This window comes from Theropithecus gelada, chromosome 18, assembly GCF_003255815.1.
Source record: "Theropithecus gelada isolate Dixy chromosome 18, Tgel_1.0, whole genome shotgun sequence".
In the NCBI taxonomy this organism is placed as follows: domain Eukaryota; kingdom Metazoa; phylum Chordata; class Mammalia; order Primates; family Cercopithecidae; genus Theropithecus; species Theropithecus gelada.
The window spans coordinates 25,376,285-25,400,213 of record NC_037686.1 but is presented as its reverse complement, the minus strand read 5'-3'; the positions used below and the strand labels follow the sequence as shown (position 1 = coordinate 25,400,213).

The following is a 23,929-nucleotide window of genomic DNA, read 5'->3' as shown; positions in this document are numbered from 1 at the left end:
TGAGCTATAAAGAAGACCAAACTGAGAATATTAATTATTGCTAACTTGTTGAAGACTTCAGAAGTTTTGGATAATTATATCACAATTCACTGAAGTGCCTCTTAACCAATTTTCCCCTGACTCTCTTGTGATACTTCAACTTCAAATGGCTTCTTAGAACTGCCATGTAAATCAACGTCATGTAGGTTTCTGCATTATGCAGGACTGTGAATGCCAGTTTCCAAAATCAAGGAATAACATTTTCCTGATTATTAATTAGTTTAGAATCTTATTAACATGCTCACTGAATTTTTATTCTCTTCTCTGCAAAATGCCAATTTATCTTTTGCCATTTTCTTTTGGGTTTACTTGTATTTTCTTATTGACTTGTAGGAACGTGTTACCTTTAGTAAGTTGTATGTGTTGTAAACACTTTGTCTCAGTTTGTGACGTGTCTTTTTACTTTATTAACTTTAATGTAATTAAATTTATCACTTTACTTTTGCTTTTAAGTGATTTTTGTCTTGTTTAAGAAGAATTTCCATACCACAATCCTATGACAGTTTTACTTTATAGCTACTAAAATTTTAGTTTCTCTTAGGAGATTTGCTTAACAATGTGAAATTGATTTCTTTTTGCATATGAATGGAATAGATGGCTAATTTTACTTTTTAAGGAAAATTAGTTTTTCTACATTGATTTCATTTCAAATCCAGTCATTTCTTATAAATCAGCCATACCATATCCATCATACATCAAAGTTTCATATATGATTTTACTTATTTCTGGCCCTTTCCATCCCACTGGTCAATTTTACCTCCCTATGCCAATATCTGGTTTCACTCATTTACATGAGTCATAATATGTTTTGATATCTGATGTGGTGGTTCTTTTTACCTTTTTAGAGTTCTTTGGGTATTCTTGATACACTGCTCTTCCATATAAATTTTAGAATAAGCTTGTCATATTATATGAAAAAATCTGTTTTGATTTTAAACATAACTGCATTCATCAGTTTTTTATTATGTATATGAATTTAGTCTTTTTCATGATTTGATCAATGAGGTACCACATATACAACAGTGGTCTCATGAGATTACATTATTGTATTTTTACTGTACCTTGTCTATATTTTGATATGTTTAGATACACAAATACATTGTGCTATACTTGCCTACAGCATTCAGTATGGTAACACACTGCGCATGTTTGTAACCTAGGAGCAATAGGCTATACCACTGAGGTTTGTATAAATATACTCTATGATGTTTGCACAATGACAGAATTGCCTAGCAATGCATTTCTGAGAATGTATCACTGTCATTAAGTGACACATGACTGTATATGTATATATTAATGTGGATGTGTGTGTGTTTACACACACATGCATACACATATATATCATATAATTTTTTTGTTCAGATTTTGGTAGGATATGGGAACTAGAGAGAAGTAATCATGTATGCCAAATAAACATCTTGAATTAGAGATAATCTATGAAACCTGTAACATTCTGGTTTTGCATTTTTGATAATTTATGACTTGTACAACCCAAGGTACTCTTAGAATATATCTGTAGAAAATAACCCCTGCCAATGACTTTATAGGCCAGAAAAGGCATAATATTATGGAAAACTAAATATGTGGACTCACGTATAATTTTGTATTCACCACTCTTTGGTAACACATTAAAATTCAATAGATGTCATGTACTTCTGACAGGAAAGTCTTTTGGGAATAAATAGCATTTGAACTGTCCCTGGATGAATGTGTAAGATTTAGAATCACAGAGACAAAGGTCAGAACAATTAGGTAGGGTTAAGAATAAAACAATATGAATAGATAGGAGATTTGTGTACTTCTTGGGAAACAACTGTAAACCAATAAGTTTCTGAGACAGGTCTTAATCAATTTAGAGGTTCATTTTGCCAAGGTTAAAAACCATGGTCCATGACAGCCTCAGGAGGTCCCAAGAGCATGAGCCCAAGGTGATTGGGTTACAGCTTCATTTTATACATTTTAGGGAAGCAGAAGTTACAGGGAAAGACATAAATCAATACATGCAAGTTGTACATTGGTTAGGCCTGGAAAGGTGGGACAGCTATAAATAGGGACTTCTAGGTCATAGGTGAATTCAGGTTTCCTGATTGATAATTGGTTGAAAGATATGACTTGCCTGAATTGTTGAATTCACCATTAAAAAAAGAAAAAAAAAAGCCAAAGTTCTTGTCATATTGATGAAGCCTCCAGGTAGCAGGCTTCAGAGAGAATAGATGGTGAATGTCTCATATCAGACCTTGAAAGATGTCAGGCTCACTAAAAAGGACCTAGTAAGGGCAAGAGCTTCTCTACAGAATGCAAATTTCTGCCACAAAAGACGGTTTTGCAGGACCGTTTCGGAATATGTCAAAGAAATATATTTTGGAGTGAAATACTTTGATTTCTTTCAAGGCCTGTTATCTGTCATGTGATGCTATATCAGAATCAGGTGGGAATTTGGTATATTATTGCTACAAAGAGTCTTTTTTGTTTATCTTAAGATATCTGTTTTAATTTTAAAGCTGGTCTGTTGTGTCTAGATTACAAAGGCAGGAGGTCATAATGAGTCATGTTTAATCCCCTTTCCCATCATGTCCTTAACTAGTTTTTTAGATTTCTTTGGGGTCCCCTTGGCCAAGAGTTGGGGGGAACTACTCAGTCAGTTGGGGGGCTTAGAATTTTATTTTTGGTTTACACAACCGAGAGTATAAGTAGACAAAAATATAGTGAAGTAGAGATATGTAAAGTAGAGAATTGACAAATTTAAGTGACGTTTATTCACTGTTTTTTAATATGTTTAAGATTTGATTTTTATTGAGAACTTTTGTTTTTACAGTTTGAAACTTCTTTTGAAGAATGGTAAGAAAATTTCATGCTTTTTAAAACTATTTTATTTTTAATGTCAAAATTTCAGTCATCTGCTATAATCCAGTTTAGCTTCAAAAGGAATAGAAAATCGAATGCAAGATTTTTCACAATAGATATTACAATATATTTTTAAAAATATGAGAATTAGGACATCACTGATAATGGCAAAATAGAGATCTCCAGAGCTCCATCCCTCCACAAAAACAACTATAAAATTTGCAAAAACATTGGTCAGAATCAACTTTTGCAGAAATCTGGAATCCAGTAAAAATTTAATAACCAGTAGGGGAAAATTCAATGAAGAAGGAAGCTGCTGCATTGCATTAAGAGAGCACTGTGGCATTGTAATTTGCCTGCTCCGCATTCTCCAGCCTTCAGACTGGTGGCAGCTAGAAAGAGAGCAGTGCACACCTGTGGTGTAGATTCCTAGTGCCAGAGGGAACAATAGGAACATCATTTTCAAAGAATTGTGTTTGAGTGGTCTGACAGCTCCTGGAAAGACTAGCATAAGGACTTTGCTTGACTTGGAGCAATCACAAGGCTGGGGCTACTTACAGGCAGTGTTTGCAAAAAGCCTTTAAAGGCATATACTTGCCACAGCAGCCTGAGGCTATAGATAACAGCTAGGACAAGCATTAACCAGACCAAAATTCCTGTGAAAAAATAGGTTGGAAAAAGGGATAGATACATGAAGGAAAATCTCTCAATATACTGGAGATTTGAAAGAGCACAGAGGGCTGGAAAAATGTTCAAAAAATACTGAGAAGATCCTAATCTTACTTCTGGCTGACCTTTAAGATCTGCATAGGCAGGAATTGAAGGCAGAGTCAGTGTTGTAAACAGCCTAGGCAAGCCTGGAAGGATTACCCTAAGGCAGACCAAATCTGCTAAGATTGGAAAGTATTGTTTTTCTTTTTCCTTTCTTTTGTTTCCAGCCATTTAAGAGAACTCACACAAAACACTAGCTCACCAGTAAGCTAAGGAAACAGATTTCAATGATTACACATGACAAATAATACAGCCATTATGAGAGTGTTCCTGAAAGTCACTAAACAAACAATAACCCACTACAGACAGAAATAGCAAATCCAATGGTGTAATATGGTTTTTATTTCACATTAAAATATTCTAAATGTCCAGTTTTCAAAAAGTAGATATGAAGAATGCAAAGAAAAGAAAGTTTGGCTCATTCACAGTGAAAAAGGATAAATTCACATAAACTGTTCTCAAAGGAACCCAAAATTTGACTGGACAAAGATAAATCAATTGGCTTAAATTATCTTCAAAGAGATAAAGGAAACCCTGAACAAATAACTAAAGCAGAAAAGTGATGTTTCAACAAATGTAAAATATCAAGAGAAATTATAAAAATTAACCGAATAGAAATTCTAGTCAGGGCGCAGTGGCTCATGCCTGTAATCCCAACACTTTGGGAGGCTGAGGTGGGTAGATCATGTCAGGGGTTCAAGACCAGCCTGGCCAATATGGTGAAACCCCATCTTTACTAAAAAAAAATACAAAAATTAGCTGGGCATGGTGGCATGCACCTGTAGTCCCAGCTACTCAGGAGGCTGAGGCAGGAGAATCGCTTGAACCCAGGAGGCAGAGGTTGCAGCGAGCCAAGATCGTGCCACTGCACTCCAACCTGGGCGACAGGTGAGACTCTGTCTGGAAAAAAAAAAAAAAATTCTAGAGCCAAAAAATAAACTAACTGAAATCAAAACCTTCACTAGAAGGGTTCAGTAGCAGCTTTGAGCAGTCAGAATAATCAGTGAACTTGATGATAGGTTAATAGAGATTATCTAGTCTAAGAAAGAAGAAAGACAAGAGAATAAAGAAAAATGAAAAGTGCCTAATAAGCCTAAGGGATACTATCAAGCATAATAGCAGTCAAAAAGTGTGAGAAGAAAGGGATAGAGAATGAAAAAATATTTGAAGAAACACTGGCTAAGAAAATCCTCAATTTGATAAAGACTTAAATCTATGCATCCATCAAACTCAGTGAACTCCAAATAAAATCAAGTCAAACATATCCACACCAATATACATTTTAATTAACGTGTCAAATGCCTGGGACAAAGAGAATCTTGAAAACAGCACAAGAGAGGCAACTTTTCATGTACCAGGGACCCTCAGTAAGATTAACAGTGAATTTTTCATTAGGAATTGTGGAAGTCAGAATGCAGTGGGGTGACACATTTAAATGCCAGAAGGAAAAAAAGAAACTGCCAATGAAGAATTCTGAATCCAGCAAGAGTATCCTTCAAAAAGAAAGGAGAAATTAAGGCATTCTCAGATAAACCAAAGGGGTGTATCACTAGCAGTCCAGTTCTATAAGAATCCTAGAAGTAGTCTTTCAGGCTGAAATGAAAGGACACTAGAGAGTAACTGGAAGCCATATGATAAAATAATAAACAATAATAAAGTTAACTTCAAAGGTAAGTGTTAAATCCAGTATAAGTGTATTTTTGTTTTGTAATTCTGATTTGTTTCCCTATGTGATTATAAGGTCAAATGGATAAAATTCATAATAATAAATTTCTGCTAATGAACACAAAATGGATAACTATGTAATTGGTGAAACTGATACCATAAGAGAAAGGGCAGAGATGTAAAGGAACAGAGTTCTTTATATATAACTAGATAGGTATACTATTGAAGCTACATTGATTTTAATTCAGTTTTTATAGAGTTAAGGTATTAATTGTAATCCTCAGGATAAACACTAAGATTCTACTTTAAAAAATACAGGAAAACAAAGACAGGCAAACTAAACAATATATAGAAAAAAATCAACTAGTTACAAAGAAGGCAGTTATGGAGGAGTTCAGAAATAAATAATATAGAAAATGAATAGCAAAATGGCAAAAATAAGCCCTTCCTTATCAGTAATTAATTTATATGTAAATGAATTAAACTCTCCAATTGAAAGGTAGAACATGGTAGAATGGATAAAAATAGATAATCCAACTATATTCTGTCTGTAAGAGTCTCACCTGAGATACAAAAGCATAAGTAGTTTACAAGCAGAAGGATGAAAAACCATATTCCATGCAAATAGTAAGTAAAAGAGAGCTGGAGTGACTATACCAATGTCACACAAAATAGGCTTTAAATCAAAGCCTGTTACAGAAGACAAAAGACTTGATTCATTGATAAAAGTGTCATTCTACCAAGAAGATATATAAACTATAAATATAACACACCTAACAATATAACCTCAAAACAGACATATAAACTAACAGAAGTGAAGGGAATAATAGACTGTTCTACAACGAGATTTTGAGAATTTAATGCCCCCACTTCCAATAATGGATAAAATAACTAAATAGAAGATCAGTAAATAAATAGACTTGAATAACATGAACCAACTAGACCTAACCGGTTTATACAGAATACTCCACTTAACAACAGCAGAAAACACATTCTTCTCATGTGCACATGGACCATTCTTCAGCATAGATCATGTATTACACCACAAAACAAATTTAAATGAAACTAAAAAGATCAAAATTATACATGGTATTTTTTCTGACCCAGTAGAATGAAACTGGAAATCAATAACAAATGGAAACCTGGAAATTTCATATATATGTGGAAATTAAACAAATCATGTTTTACAAACCAGTAAGTCAAAGCAGTAATCACAGGGGAAATTAGAAAACACCTTGAGGTGAGTGAAAATGAAAACACAATGTAGTTAAACTTACAAAATGCAGCAAAAGTAGTACACAGAGGGAAATTTAGAGCTATAAATGCTTACATTTAAAAAGGGGATCTCAAATCCAGTAACCTAACTTTATACCTTAAGGAAGTAGAAGAGGAGGAGTATGCTAAACCCAAAGTTAGCAAAAGGAAGGAAATAAAGGTTAAAGTAGAAATAAATGAAATAGAGACTAGAAAAACAGTACACAGAATCAATAAAAACAAAAGTTGTTTCTTTGAAAAGAACAATGAAATTCACAAACCTTTAGCTAAACTAACCAAAAATAAAAAGAAGACTCAATTACAAATTAAATAATACAAAATTTGAGACACTACAACAGATTCTGCAGAAATAAAGAGGATTATAAGAGGATACTAGGAACAAATGTGTATCAACAAACTATCGAAGAGGAAAGAGACTAATTCCTAAAAACACGTAAACTACTAAAACTGTCTCAGGAAGAGGTAGAAAACCTGAACAGACCTATGACAAATAGTGTGATTGAATCAATAACCAAAAACTTCCCCAACAAAAAAAATCTCAGGACCACATGGCTTCACTGGTAAATTCTAGTAAACATTGAAAGAAGAATTAATATCAGTCCTTCTCAAACTCTTCCAAAAAATCGAAGGGAATAATTTCTAAGTCATCTTATGATCCCAGCAATAACCTGATAGTGAAACCAGACAAAGACATCACAAGCAAACTATAGAATATACATGAATATACATGACAGGCCAGGCACAGTAGCTCACACCTGTAATCCAAGTACTTTGGGAGGCCAAGGCAGAGGATCACTTGAGTCCAGAAGTTTGAGACAAGCCTAGGCAACATAGTCAAAACCCATCTCTACAAACAAACAAACAACAACAACAAAAAAATTAGCCAGGTGTGGTGGCGCATGCCCGTAGTCTTAGCTACTCCAGAGGCTGAGTTTGGAGGAGTGCTTGAGCCCAGGAGATCAAGTTTACAGTGAACTGTGGTTATGCCACTGTACTTCAGCCTGGACAACAAAACAAAACAAACAAAAAAATGACAAAATCCTCAACAAAATACTATCAACCTGAGTCCAGCAACGCATTAATATAATTATACACCCAGACGCGGTGGCTCACACCTGTAAACCCAGCACTTTGGGAGGCCGAGGTGGGTGGATCACCTGAGGTCAGGAGTTTGAGACCAGCCTAGTCAATATGGTGAAACCTGGTCTCTACTAAAAATACAAAAATTAGCCAGCCGTGATGGTGGGCGCCTGTAATCCTAGCTACTCAGGAGGCTGAAGCACAAGAATCACTTGAACCTGGGAGGCAGAGGTTGCAGTGAGCCAAGATCGCACCACGGCACTCCAACCTGGGTGACACAGTGAAATTTTGTCAAAAAAAAAAAAAAAAAAAAAAAAATTATACATCATGATCAGTGAGATTTATCCTAGAAATGCAAGAGTAGTTTAGCATACAAAAATTAGTTAAATGTGACACAAGCCCACACCTTTCATAAAACTACATTGTAAGGGAATGTATTAAACACAATAAAGGATATTTATGAGAAACCTTTAGTTTATATTATACCCATGGTGAAGACTGAAAGTTTTCATGTTAAGAACAGGAGCAAAACAAGGATGCGCACTCTTTCCACTTTTCTTCAACATTAGAACTCTTGCATATTGCTGGTGTGAATATAAAATAGTTTAGACACCAAGAAACAGTTTGTTGGCTCCTCAAAAAGTGAAACCTAGAATTAGCTATCACTTAGCAATTTGACTCCAAGATATATATCCAAAAGTATTCAAAACATGTTCAAACAAAAATTCATATACAAATGTGCAGAACGTCTGTATTCACAGTAGCCAAAAGGTGGTCACAATCCCCAAATCCATCAGTGGATTAATAGATAACCAAATGTGTTGTGTATACACAATGGAATATTATTCTACCATTAAAATAAATAAAATTCTACATACTGCAACATGGAGAAATCTTGAAACTATTATGCTAAGTTTAAAAAGTCACAAAACGTCCCTTATATGATTCTATTTCTATGAAATATTCATAAAAGTTCATCCACAAAGAGAGCAGATTAGTCATTGCTATGAAAGAGTGCATTGAAGAAAGGGAAAAGACTGCTTAATAAGTAGGGTATGTTCTTTTGAAGTGATGAAAATATATTGGAATGAGATGGGATGATAGTTGTACAATATTGTGAATGTATTAAATGCCACTAAAGTTTCCACTTTCAGATGTTTAATATTATGGGAATTTGGCTCAATAAAAAAATAGAAAAATTAGCATAGAATTTTACAGGTCCAAGAATTAACTGAACTTTATAAGATACACAAAATGATCTAATTATTATAATAATTTACTATATAATGTAAATGGTGTTAAAAGCCAGCAAGGAAAGTACTTTTAATAGTTAATGCTGGACAGTTATTTTTCAATTTTTTAAAAGAAAACAGATGAGAAAAAATACACTTTTCAACAAAAATATTCTGAAATAAATATGAAAACTAAAGGAAGAAAATATAAAGAATATTTCTCTGACCTTGGAATAGACAGACTTAGCTAAATAAGTTATGGAACAATGACAAGAAAAATAATTTGTAGCCATTAGAAATATAAAATGGTAGTAAAATACACTGAAAATAATTTCAATTAACTAAAGCAGAATGTATAATTGTGACTCTAATTTTATAAGAATTGAAATAACATTAGACTACTCTATGTGATCTCTGCAGAATAAATAAATATGGATTACATTATTTTTATGATTTTTTGGTATGTATATAGTTTTCTTAATTTAGAATACTTCTTTAATAAGAAATAATGTAATGAAAATTTCAAAAAGAAATTCTCTGCTTTGTTGTTGATACCAATTTTCTTGTAACTTTGATCAGAGAAAAAACACTTCTAAAAATGTATAATGAAGGCTAGTTTAGGATTCTAAAATCAGACCAGAGAAATATGGAGAAATGGTTTATTATTCAACATATAGAATTTTAGTTAGAAAGGAAATAACATTTTCATTTATAGTCACCTCTCAAGACACTACAGTTTAGTGTTGTCCAGTAGAACTTTCTATGATAATGAATGTTCTATATTTCTATTTTCCAACAGTGTAGCTACTAGGAAGGAAATAACATTTTAATGTAGGTATTTTTCTAAAAGTTTATTATCTGAAATGATATTTTTACTCATTGTAATTTACATTGATTCCCCAGAAACTACTGAAGTGAAATTACAGAAATAGCTCATCCAAATTATTCTCACAGAATACCCTTTGTCTTATAGAAACACTGTCTAGGAAAGACCAATTTCTTTTTAAAAAAATGTAGCTTTAATGTGTTCTCAAGACATTTTGGGTCATTTGTAACTAATTTTAAGTTTTTATTTACCATTAAGTGTAAATCCCATTACTTATTAGAATTTTGCTATATTAGTCTCCTATCTAGTAATATTATATTATATAGTAAGTTTCACCACAAATATTTAAAATTCAATTGAAGAGCATAACCTAAGATTTGTTTTACTAACTTTAAGAACTTCGCTCCTTTACTGCTTGTTTCTTTCCCATTATATAGGAGCAGAATTTCCACAAAAGACCTGAAGGAAGATTGGAGTGTAGCTACACCAGTGAAAGAGGTCAAACCAGAAGAAAAGAGAGGTAAAGTTGTTCCTCCTACTTGAATAACTGTAATTATATTTAAAAGCTCATTGACTTTATTTAATATATTTCTAATTGTCACAATAATCATGTTTAAGAGTTTTATAATTATTATGAATGTTTAATAGACAAAATAGTCCTCTGTATTGTTTGATTAAGCATTCATTCAACAAATATTTATTAGTGAATATTATACACCAAATACTTGTTTAGGTGCTGAGTATTTAATGATGGCTGTCCACTTCTCAAGATGCGATTTGTAGTTTAGTGTTGCCCAATAGAACTTTCTGTGATAATCAATGTTCTATGTATATTGTCCAATGGAGCAGCTACTAGCCACATACAGCTGTTGAACCCTTGAAATGTGGCTAGTGAGACTGAGGAACTTAATTTTTAAGTTTAATGTGAATTAAGTCACATATAAATGTAAATGGTTGCATGTGGGTGATGAGTACCATATTGAAAATTGCAGCACTAGTATATATTTCAGTTGTGATAAATATTCTTGTCACAATTTATAAAATACATAATATTTTATATACTGGGGTAAAATTTGTGTTAACACTACTTTAGTGTATTTAAATATATTATTGAGATTTTACATAGCACCTCCTCTTCCAATGGGTTAAAAAATAGCGACTGTGTGACTGCTGAACTTGCACTTGTAACCATTATTTCATACTCCCATCTAGCAGAAAATCATTGTCTTTATTGTCCAAAAACAACACAAAAAAGAAATGCATTAAAAAATTTCGCTAAAATTTTTTAGCAAAAAATTGCTAAATCCTTGATTGAAGACTAATAAACTCAGGACTTTTTAAAAACAAGAATATTTTGTTTTTCAAAGTTTTCATTCATAGCAAAGCTTTGTTTTTACTGTTTTATTTTTCATTATTTGTGCCTATAGTGAAGATGAGGACCTTAGTCATTACTTACCAAGTTTTCACACAACAAATGCTGAGAGAAAAAATAGATATATTAATAATCACAACTACAGTTCCATTAGCTACAATTACGTTTATTATCAATATGTACCTTTGAGGTCTAAAACATACAACAATAGCAGGATGAGGCAGATTTGTTGTAATTAAGGGCTTATGCTAGAAAATTGCAGGTAGTTGCTTAGAACAGTAATATGAAACTGCAAAACTGAGATGGCACTCAAGAAAAAAAAAAAGAGATGTTAAATACAATGAATTTGAGGCATCCCGAGTTACCCATACAGCATTTGTTTAAGAATTTATTATTGAAATAGTATAAAAGACAGCTCCTAGAAACATAATGAACACCTTTGCTAAAACATGTATACATTCAATCAGAAGTATTTTAATTATAAGTGATATTAATTTATTTATATATTCCAGACTGAAATCTTGTTATTGTAATTGATTATAGAATGAATCATAAATTGGCTGGAGAACACAGTGATGAGTGAATATGTTTTCATTTTAAAAAGACAATTAATGATTTAAAGTATCCAAGATGTGGTAGAATTTGACAAAAGAAAACAATAGATTCAAAGACACCAAATAAAGGACCAGTGTAGAGAAAATCATTTTTATGCATTAAAAATAGGGAAACCGGTTTTATAAGAATGCTTCTGAAGCAGCATGCTGGATTTCTTTGAGAAGTCCAATGGGTTAAAAAATAGCAACTGTGTGACTGCTGAGTTTGCACTTTTAACCATTATTTAATACTCCCATCTACCAGAAAATCATTGTCTTTATTGTCCAAAAGCAACACAAAAAAGAAATGTGTTAGTTTTCTTTCTTCTTGATGCAGGTTAGCTATTTTTCCTCTAGCCTCAGTTCTTTGGGGGCCTTGTCTCTTAACACTTTGTATTTATGTGTTTATATAACATTTTGGCAAAAGTCAGTGTTTATAAGCATAAATCCTACAAGGATAGGACTCCTATCTGTCTTCTTTACCTTCCTTATCTCTTGCAAAGACCATGTGCTTGTTCCCTGGAATATAATAGGCTCTGCACATATTTCTTTCATAAATGGTCGAATGAGTACCCATGGTACTAATTTTGTTAACGTTAAGCCACATCATTCCAGAACTGTGAAACAGGAATCACAAATATTTCTCATTAAAGGAGTTAATTCAGGGTTAATTTAGTATTACAACTAATTAAATAGAGTTTCAAAATTCCAATGAATTCCTGGCAAAGCTAAGTAGAGAAGTTCTTTCTGGATGAGACTGAAGAATATGACTTGTTTCTAGGAACCATCTATCATTATTCAGTATTTACCTGATGTAATCTTTATGATATGTTTTCTTATAGAATAGGAGGAAACACACACATAATTTTAAAATAAAGCTGTATAGTACAGCTTTTGTTGGTTGAGATTCAGCTATTGTAATTATTTTATAAAATGATTATTAAAAATAGGTCTTCAAAGTTTATAATCAATCTTATGTTTGTATTATAATAAAACTGTCTTTAAAAAGCGAATTCATTTTTCTAACATTCTCTTATTAAATATATATTAAAAATAATAATACAACTAAGACCCATGTTCCCATCATCCAGCTTATTGACTGATTTATTAACAAATATGAACATATATATCTGTTTAAGATGAAAAGTGCCCAGAGTTAAAGCAGGAAATGGAAACATTGCTCTCAGAGGCCGTTCATCTCATTAAAAGTCTAGAAACTGACCGGGCAGAAGCTGAAGAAGCTTTAAAACGACAAAGATCAAGAAAGAACATGATTAACTTGAAAATTGACTCTTGGTCAGTCTGGAAACTTCAAGAACTCCCACTGGCTGTGCAGAAAGGTAATAATCGGGATTTTTATATTACTTGTTACTCTGTTGGAGGTACAGATAATTAATTACAGGTCTGTGTATTTAAAAAAAAATTGTCCTAGTGCCAAGGCTCACACCTGTAATCCCACACTTTGGGAGGCTGGGGCGGGCAGATCACTTAAGCCCAGGAATTCGAGACCAGCCTAAGAAACATAGTGAAACCCTGTCTCTACAAAAATACAAAAATTAGCCAGGTATGGTGGGACTCACCTGCAGTCTCAGCAACTTGGGAGTCTGAGGTGGGAAGATTGATTGAGCCCAGGAGATTGAGGCTGCAGTGAGCCCCGGGTGACAGAGTGAGATGCTGTCTCAAAAAGTAAATAAATATCACCTGTTTAGAGTGACTGTATTATTTTGCATATAAACCAGCACTTTTGAAAGATGTTATTGAAGATAATGGTGGGTTCACAGATGCAAACTGTGAGACTGCACTGGGCAAACTTGGACCTGATGTCCTTTCAGTGTGTTAGAAATCCAATGGCATTTATGGTACCTACAGAACATGCAAATATTTGGCATCTATCCTATAATGACTACACTATTTGAATTTCTAGAACTTTAGGAATTTAAAGTGATTGCCAGTTGGTGTCATTAGCCACATTTTTAAGTCTAGGAAAATTGAAAGAGTTTTAAGTCATATTTTAAGCACTAAATGCATATGCTTTTGAGAATTTAATAGTAAATTTGCTTTGGGAACTTCTAGCAGGTAACAAAACCTAAAATGTTTCCAAGAGTCATACAGGTAACAGAGGTTTAAGAAGGAAATTCTTTTAGCTCACAGAGTGAGGGACCTATGGTGAAGGATTAAAGAATCTAAAGGTATTGGATTTTTTTGTTGTTGTTGTTCTACAAACCCTGTGCCTATGAAAATATGCCTGACTACCTAATTCTGCCTGAAGCTGGAAGATTTTTACTCTCTCATAGGATAAAAATTTTAAATCAGGATGCACATGTTTTGTAAGAGATTTTTATTAATATTAGGGTGCCCATATATGATCTATCATTTAAACCAAGAAATCTTTGAGAGAAAAAAAGGACATTATTATTTATTACCCAGACCAACAGCCATTAATTCAAATTATAGGTCATAGTGTACTCATATTTAGACCTTTGTTAAAATTTTATGTCTTCTAAGGCTGTAGTTACCAAAGTAGGGTATATGAATTCCAGAGAGTTGCAAGAAAAGATTAGAACTTTTGTTTATATTTGTAAATTTTATCATTTTTAAAATTTTCTTTTTGAATAGAATTTATACTGTGTATGCTCCACTAATACAGTAGATTTATATAATTTATAAATATATGTGTGTGTGTGTGTGTGTGTGTGTGTGTGTGTACGCGCATTAGAGGCAATGAGGCTACCACAGTGTCAGAAAAGACACCCTGGGAAATTCTGGATCCCCGTAGATTCTTGACAGACTCTATTCACATTGACAGGAGTCATCCACAATTTTCCTAATTGTTTGGGAGGTTCTTCCTTGTTAGTAGTAGTAGAAAAAATACGGAGGGAAGGTTTTATTGAATTGTTTGCTGATAAATTTATATATAATCTCATATACCCTTTGTAATAGTGCTTAGATATTGTAGTTTTAGCAGTTCTACTTTAGGAGTTCTTGAAATAAATTTAAGTTGAGATACGTGTGTGCACATTATAGTTACTTAAATGTGTTTTGAACTATGGAATAAATATTTGTCATGGGTGACAACTTATTGTTGGATTCTTTTAATCAATAAAAGATCTACTTAGAAAACAGATTTATGTTCATCTGCTCTATTTTATGTAAGTAGCCACTATATGCAATGAAATTTAAATTCATTATGGTTATGTATTTTTTAAAGTTAATAGCTTTCTCTTTGAAACATATTCCTTACAGGTAATGTGTTCTCAGGAATCTTCTGCCTTTATATTATTTATGTAGAATATAATCTCTAAATTTTATGAATTTGTTTACAAAGTATAAAGTCATATTTTTATAGTCTTTAGATTCTCAAAAGTATATAGCTTGTAAGACAGGAAAAAATTTTAATCTCCTTAACAAACTTAAGTATTGTATTTGTTATAAATTTAGATACTTTTCAAAAATAAAATTAAGGAAACTCACTTCTTTCTAGATATTTTCTGGTCAGTCCTACAGATTTATCTTTCCTCCCAACTCCCCAATCCCACTTATATCTTTTGTTTTGTGACCCAGGAGGCTGATTCATAGTGGACTGCATCAAAGATATTGTTTGCATTCTGTCTTCCTGTTGGGTTCAACCAATGAGAATCAGTGGCAAGAGACCATGGGGAAATAATGGAGATGGGTGAGGCAGGGGTATTTATAGCACTGACTGCCCCGCTCTCCATCTGGTCACTTTAAGCTGACTGCATGCCTCTCCTGAAAATGACAGCCCTTGCCATCCAACATGTAGCCAGTTATCTAGCAAATGCTTTTTGTTTTCCCTATCAAAAAAGATAACTAGAAATAAGCTTACCATCATGAATTTGGTAGTATATGATCCTACAAATTATAAAGTTGGATATGCATAGCAGTGTTGCTTTGCAAAATAAAAGGGTGCTTATATTATGCTGTACCCAAACATTATCTGAAGACACAAGTAAACTTGTGACTCAGGCTCCTTGGGTATTCCCATTGTACCTGCTTCTATATATTCCCTGTATTTCCCATAATCTACACTATGGCTCCATGGGTACTTTCCTATGACAATCTGATGAAAGAGGAAAAAAAAAAAAACACAGCCCTGGTTTCTGAATGAATTTGAATAGTATGTAGACATAATTTGGAGAATTACTGCATTCCAGTCACTTGATGGGAAGGGTGAAAGCTAATCACCCCAGTGGGCAGAATTTTAAGTACTCTCTGAAGAAGGAGAAATGGCTCAAGAAACATATGGGAAGTGGCAAAAGGGAAAGCAGAGTGTCAGGGAATTTGAAAATAAATGAATGTAAGACTGCTAAAAAGAAGTCTGGGAAGGTAAGAGATGACCTTTGGAAAGGATAGATTACAAAGATCATTATGTCCCATATAAATGCTCACCAGAATGCCACTGCTATGGAAGATGGTCTCAGTAATTAATGGAATGTTAAATCTTCCATTTTGTTTTGAATTGTTTTGTCTTGTTAATTATTCAGTTATTACTACAATCATGCTTTGTAACAACCACCTTGGAACTCAGTGGCTTGCAACAATAAGCATCTTCTTATTTGCTGATGGCTCTGTGAGTTGGCTAGGGAAGCCCTTCTTCAGGCTGTATATCCAATGGCCTTGGCTCAAGGCTGTATGTTGGGTTCAGGTCAGCTTCATGTGTCTGTCATCCACTTTGCTAGCACCTTCCCAGGAGTAAGGTTTTCATGTGGCAAATTGCAGGAATACAAAATGGGTGAATAGAAACATAGTATGCTGCTCAAAATGTCAGCTTGGAGCTGGCATACCTTCACTTCTCACATCCATTTGGAGATACAATTCAAGTTGGGATTGGGTGGGAACATAGCCAAAATAAGTATCACATCCAAACCAAGAATCTATATGATAAGAAGTTATCTCTATCCCAAGGGAGAGGGTAGTGAACAACAAATCTATCATATCTTGTTTCTTATAACTATTCCTGATATTGAGTTTATTCTATGATTTCAACATATTTCATAGTAATCTCATCTTCAATTGTTAATTATATTCTGTAGAAATCCAATAAGCCTTGGATTACTTTTTGTCTCTACTAGAATCCTAGGAGTTTCACTGGTTCTAGATCAGTTTTCATACTAATTTCTTAGCTGAACTGTGATCTCTAAACCTTCTTAAGTTTCAAGTTAGAGTTTTTTATTTCCTTGAAGTCATTATTTTTCTACCCAGGGTCATTTACTGAGTTTTTTTTAATCCATGCCAAACTGTTTAAGCCCAAAGTTGTCAGTAAATTTTTAATAGGTAAATCAATTTATTTCCTAGTTTTAGGTCTGTATTAGTTTGTTTTCACACTGCTGATAAAGATATACCTGAGACTGGGAAGAAAAAGAGGTTTAATTGGACTTAACGGTTTCACATGGCTGGGGAGGCCTCAGAATCACAGCAGGAGGCTAAAGGCACTTCTTACATGGTGGTGGCAAGAGAAAAATCAGGAAGAAGTAAAAGTGGAAAAACCCCTGATAAGCCCATCAGATCTCGTGAGACTTATTCACTAACGTGAGAATAAGATGAGAAAGACTGGACCCTATGATTCAGTTACCTCCCCTTGGTCCCTCCCACAACATGTCAGAATTCTGGGAGATACAATTCAAGTTGAGGTTTGAGTGGAGACACAGCCAAACCATATCATTCCACTCCTGGCCCCTCCAAATCGCATGTCCTTATATTTCAAAACCAATCATGCCTTCCCAACAGCCCCCCAAAGTCTTAATTCATTTCAGCATTAACCCAACAGTCCACAGTTCAAAGTCTCATCTAAGACAAGGCAAGTCCCTTCTGCCTATGAGCTTGTAAAATCAAAAGCAAGCTAGTTACTTCCTAGGTACAATGAAGGTACAGGTATTGGGTAAATATGGTTGTTCCAAATGTGAGAGATTGGCCAAAACAGAGGGGTTTCAGGGCCCATGCAAGTCCAAAATCCAATGGGGCAGCCAAATTTTAAGGCTCCAAAATGATCTCCTTTGACTCTAGGTCTCACATTCAGGTCACACTGATGCAAAAGGTGGGTTCCCGTGGTCTTAGGCAGCTCTACCCCTGTGGCTTTGCAGGGTATGGCCTCCCTCATGACTGCTTTCATGGGCTGGCATTGAGTGTCTGTGGCTTTCCCAGGCACATGTGCAAGCTGTGGGTGGATCTACCATTCTGGGCTCTGGAGGATGGTGACCCTCTTCTCACAGCGCCACTGGGCAGTGCCCCAGTAGGGACTCTACTGGGGGCTCCAACCCCACATTTCTCTTCCTCATTGCCCTAGCAGAGGTTCTATGTGAGGGCCCCACCCTTGCAGCAAACTTTTGCCTGGATATCCAGGCATTTCCATACATCTGAAATCTAGGTGGAGGTTCTCAAACCTCATTTCTTGACTTCTGTGCACTCGCAGGCTCAACACCATGTGGAAGCTGCCAAGGCTTGGGGCTTCCACCCTCTGAAGCCACAACCTGAGCTCTACGTTGGCCCCTTTCAGCCATGGCTGGAGTGGCTGTGACATAGGGTACCAACTCCCTAGTCTTCACACAGCATGGGGACCCTGGGCCTGGTCCACGAAACCACTTTTTCTTCTTGGGCCTCCAGGCTTGTGATGGGAGGGTCTGCCATGAAGGTCTCTGACATGGCTGGAGACATTTTCCTTGTGTTCTTGGGGATTAACATTAGGCTTCTTGCTACTTATGCAAATTTCTGCAGCCAGCTTGAATTTCTCAAAAAATGGGTTTTTCTTTTCTACTGAATTGTCGGGCTGCAAATTTTCTGAACTTTTGTGCTGTTTCCCTTTTAAAACGGAATGCTTTTAACAGCACCCAAGTCACCTCTTGAATGCTTCGCTGCTTAGAAATTTCTTCCACCAGATATCCTACATCATTTCTCTCAAGTTCAAAGTTCCATACATCTCTAGGGCAGGGGCAAAATGCCACCAGTCTCTTTGCTACAACATAACAAGAGTCACCTTTGCTCAAGTTTCCAACAAGTTTCTTAGCTCTGTCTGAGACCACCTCATCCTGGACCTTATTGTTAATATCACTATCAGCATCTTTGTCAAAGCCATTCAACAAGTCTCTAGGAGGTTCCAAACTTTCCCACATTTTCCTGTCTTCTTCTGAGCCCTCCAAACTGTTCCAGCCTCTGCCTGTTACCCAGTTCCAAGGTCGCTTCCACATTTTTGGCTATCTTTTCAGCAACACCCCACTCCTGGTACCAATTTACTGTAGTAGTCCGTTTTCATGCTGCTGATAAAGACATACCCAAGACTGGGAAGAAAAAGAGGTTTAATGGAGTTACAGTCCCACATGGCTGAGGAGGCCTCAGAATTATGGCCAGAGATGAAAGGCACTTCTTACATGGCAGTGGCAAGAGAAAAATGAGGAAGAAGCAATAACAGAAACCCCTGATAAACCCATCAGATCTCATGAGACTTATTCACTATCACAAGAAGAGCATGGGAAAGACCCCCACCCCCCGATTCAGTTACCTCCCCTGAGTCCCTTCCACAGCACGTGGGAATTCTGAGAGATACAATTCAAGTTGAGATTTGTGTGGGGACACAGCCAAAACATATCAAGGTCTCTTCCATATTCTGTTGCTTCTTGAGTCATTTTCAGTAATTTATATCTTCTGAAGAATTTGTCCATTTCACTATAGTTATCTAGTTTGCTTGCCTAAATGTTTTTCATGAAATTCTCTTATAATTGATTTCTGTAATAGTAGTAGTGATGGTATCTTTTTCATTCCTAATTTTGGTAATTTGTGCCTTGTGTCTTTATATCATGGTCATTCCAGCAAAAGATTTGTCAATTTTGTTGATCTTTTTAAAAAGTCCACTTTTGCTTCCTTTATTGATTACTATGTTTCAGCTTTTATACCATTGAATTTTTTCCTCTGATTGCCCATATCTTATTTGCTTTGGGAATAATTTAAACCTGCTATATTTCTCTTTTTATAAATTAGAAGCTTTGATTATTTACTTGATGCCTTTTTTATTTTCTAGAATTATCAGTTAAATGCTCTAAATTTTCTTCTCAGAATGTCATTAGTTGTATTTTATAAATGTTCATATGCTGTGAGTTCATTATTATTTACTTTAGAATATCTTTTAAAATTTCCCTGAGATTTCTTATGGAATCTATTATTTATTTAGAAGTTGCTGGTTAATTTACATTTATTTTGAAATTTTCATAAAAATTTCTGTTACGGCTAATTTAATTATATTGTGCTAGGAAATTTATTTATTTATTTATTTTATTAGGCTTTGGGGGAACAGGTGGTGTTTGGTTACATCAATAAGTTCTTTAGTGGTGATTTCTGAGATTTCAGTGCATTTATCACCCGAGCAATGTACACTGTACCCAATGTGTAGTCTTTTACCCATTGCCACCCCAGAAACTTGTTCCAAGTCCCCAAAGTCCAATGTATCATTCTTACGCCTTTGAGTCGTCATATCTTAGCTCCCACTTATGAGTGAGGACATATGATGTTTGGTTTTCTATTCCTGGGTTACTTCACTTAGAATAATAGTCTCCAATTCCACCCAGGTTGCTGTGAATGCCATTATTTTATTCCTTTGTGTGGCTGAGTAGTATTCCAAGGTATATATACCACATTTTCTTTATTCACTAAGTGATTAATGGGCATTTGGACTGGTTCCATATTTTTACATTGCAAGTTTTGTTGCTATAAACATGCATTTGCAAGTATCTTTTTTCATATACTTCTTTTCCTCTGGGTAGATACCTAGTAATGGGATTGCTGGGTCAAATGGGAGATATACTTTTAGTTTTTAAAACAGTCTCCACACTGTTTTCCATAGTAGCTGAACTAGTTTACATTCTCACCAACAGTGTAAAAGTGGTCCCTTTTCACTGCATCCATGCCAACATCTATAATGTTTTTCAGTTTTTGATTATGGCCATACTTGCAGGAGTGATGTGGTATCACATTGTGGTTTTGATTTGCATTTCCCTGATAATTAGTGATGTTGAACATTTTTCTATATGTTTGTTGGCTATTTGTATATCTTCTTTTGCGAATTGTCTACTCATATCCTTAGCCCATTCTTCGATGGGGTTATTTGTTTTTTTTTTTCTGGCTGATTTGTTTGAGTTCTTTGTAGATTTTGGATATCAGTCCTTTGTTGGATGTATAGTTTGTGAAAATTTTCTCCCACTCTGTAGGTTGTCTGTTAACTCTGCTGATTATTTCTTTTGCTGAGCAGAAGCTTTTTTAGTTTAAGTCCTATCTATTCATCTTTGTTTTGGTTGCATTTGCTTTTGGGTTCTTGGTCTTGAAGTCTTTGCCTAAGCCATTGTCTACAAGAGTTTTTCCAGTGTTATCTTCTAGAATCTTTATGGTTTCAAGTATTAGATCTAAGTCTTTGATTCATTTTGAGTTGACTTTTGTATAAGGTGAGAGATGAGGATCTAGTTTCATTCTTCTACATGTGGCTTGCCAATTATCCTAGCACCATTTGTTGAACAGGGTGTCCTTTCCTCACTTTATGTTGTTTGCTTTGTTGAAGATCAGTTGGCTGTATTTGGCTTATTTGGGTTCTCTATTCTGTTCCATTGGTCTACCTGCCTATTTTTATACCAATACCATGCTGTTTTGACGTTATGCTGAACAGAGAAAAGTTGAAAGCATTCTTCCTGAGAACTGGAGCAAGACAAGGATTTCCACTCTCACCACTTTTATTCAACATAGTACTGGAAGTCCTAGCCAGAGCAATCAGATAAGAGAAAGAAATAAAGGGCATACAAATGGGTAAAGAGAAAGTCAAACTGCCGCTGTTTGCTGATGACATGAGTGTATACGTAGAAAACCTTAAAGACTCATCCAAAAAGCTCCTAGAACTGGTAAATTAATTCAGCAGAGTTTCAGGATAATTTGTGTACAAAACTTAATGTACACAAATCAGTAGCTCTCCTGTACACCAACAGCGTCCGAACTGAGAAATTAGGAACTCAACCCCTTTCACGATAGCTGGAAAAAAAAAAAGGCTTAGGAATATACCTAATGATGTGAAAGACCTCTACAAGGAAAACCACATAACACTGCTGAAAGAAACCTTAGACTACACAAACAAATGGAAACACCTCCCATGCTCATGGATTGGTAGAATGAATATTGTGAAAATGACCATATGGCCAAAAGCAACATACAAATTCAATGCAATTCTCATCAAACTGCCATCACCATTCTTCACGGAACTAGAAAAAAGCAATCCTAAAATTCATATGGAACCAAAAAATAGTCTGCATAGCCAAAGCAAGACTAAGCAAAAAGAACAAATCTGGAGGCATCATATTACCTGACTTCAAACTATATTATAAGGCCATAGAAACATTTTTAAATGTTTCATTCATATTTAAATTATTTGTAGTTTATAAATTTCCTAAAATTTTATCTGGGAGAATGTTCTGTTTAGTTCAAATTTATATATACTCTGCTGTTGTTGGGTATATATAGTCTATATATATATAGACTATCTATAAATATCAGGTCAATTTGGTTGATAGTGCTGTTCAAGTGTTTTCTCTCCTTAAGAATTTTCTGTCTAGTTATTCATTGACTTGTTGAGAATAGGGTGTTCATTTTAACTATTAATTCAGAAAATAAACCAATCATATCAAAGTTATTATTTCAATTGTCAGATTTGCTCATGTAGTTTAATTTTTCAAATTTAAAATACACTAACAAGTTGTCAAGAACATAAGAAATGTAGCATGGCCAACATTTAAGTTTGGAATGGAAATTTCTGGAAATAAATAGACATCAGTGTTAGATTTAGCCCTGGGGGAATCCTTGAAACCCTGATGTCCTTGAGTTGCCATTTTGATGTATGTGTAAGGTACAGGATACTGGAAATAAAGCTTAAGTCTCACCCAGAGTGACAAGTCTAATCAGAGATCAGGACATAAAAATGAGAATCCAAAGGTCTAATCCTCAGCCTATGACTGAACCATGAATAAACCTGCAGCTCAGCTTGAGCAGCCAAGAAACTTGTTTGTTTCTCTTATACAATGGAGGAAAACAATGCTTCCTAAGCATTTGTAATGTACTAATCTCCAATAGATTTGTGATCCCCCACTGCCTGCTGTCTGTGTGCTTAAAAACTGTTCAGTGGAGAATGTCATTTAAATGTTCTGTAGGTTAGTAGTAAAGTCAGGCAACTGACGGGATAAAAGGCAAATTTGTTCTGCAAGACTAAAACTTCAACCCAGGCACTAAAAATTTATCTCAGATAAAGTTCCAAGAAAAGAAGCAGCTCGATATTAAAAATCATAAAACACACAAAGATCCAGGTTCAATGGGTGTGAATCAGTAGATGCAGACCATATAATTTTACTCAAAATGTGTCAGATATAGGATTATATCTGATATTATAAAATAACTGTTTGATACATTTCAAGAAATAAAAAGGTTTAAAAAGCAAGGACAAGAAACTTTTAAAGAAAGCAAAATATACAAATGAAAAACTATGAGAAATGAAAAATATATAAAATTAATTTAATGATTGGTTAAATTGTTTATTAGACTCAGAGAAGTAATAGTTAACTGTAAAATTTGAAGAAATTGCATGGAATGTATCACATCAAGACAAGGAGAGAAAAATGTAAGTCAAATATTTAAAACAAGGCATATAGAATGAGAGGGCATCATGAATATTTAATAGAAGATCCTCATGAAAGTAATAATGGCAATATTTAACAAGATAATGTCTGACTCTTTAGAACAAAAGTCTTGCTGTCTAGTTGGTGAGGGTAAAAAACATAAAAAAAGATGTTATCAAACATTGCACGTATCAAAAAATAAAAAATATTTAGAAGTATTTTATTTAAAAATCATTAAAATTATCATTACACATATGGGAAAAATCAAGTCATTAAAGAGAAATCAGTAGCTTTTGTTACATCAAAAAGAGGGACTTAATTAATTATCCAGGAATATGAGTTTAGAAGTTAGACAAAAAGCAAAATAAATACAAAGAAAAAAGGAGAAACCCAATAACAAAATGGAAAAATAATAAAAATATATAATGCAGAAGAGATGCAAAGCTGAAGTTGGCTCACTAGAAAGAGCATAATGTAAAACCAATGGCACAATAAATGAAAAACACAGTGAGAATGTATAACTGATTCAGATTAGGAGTGAAAATACATAGGGATGTAGCAGTGATTAATAGTGATGATGACATTAA

At 34.4% G+C, this 23,929-nt stretch overlaps 1 protein-coding gene across 3 annotated transcripts in view; it reads left to right on the top strand.

The window, feature by feature from the left end:
• The window catches only part of CCDC178 (coiled-coil domain containing 178), a 523,876-nt gene that overhangs the window by 77,491 nt on the left and 422,456 nt on the right, over window positions 1-23,929 (top strand). For all 3 annotated transcript variants that reach the window (XM_025365268.1, XM_025365270.1, XM_025365269.1), the window contains exons 7-9: window positions 2,855-2,877; window positions 10,170-10,252; window positions 12,837-13,037. In XM_025365268.1, the coding sequence (XP_025221053.1) occupies window positions 2,855-2,877; window positions 10,170-10,252; window positions 12,837-13,037 (307 nt within the window). The remainder of the gene's footprint in view (window positions 1-2,854; window positions 2,878-10,169; window positions 10,253-12,836; window positions 13,038-23,929) is intronic.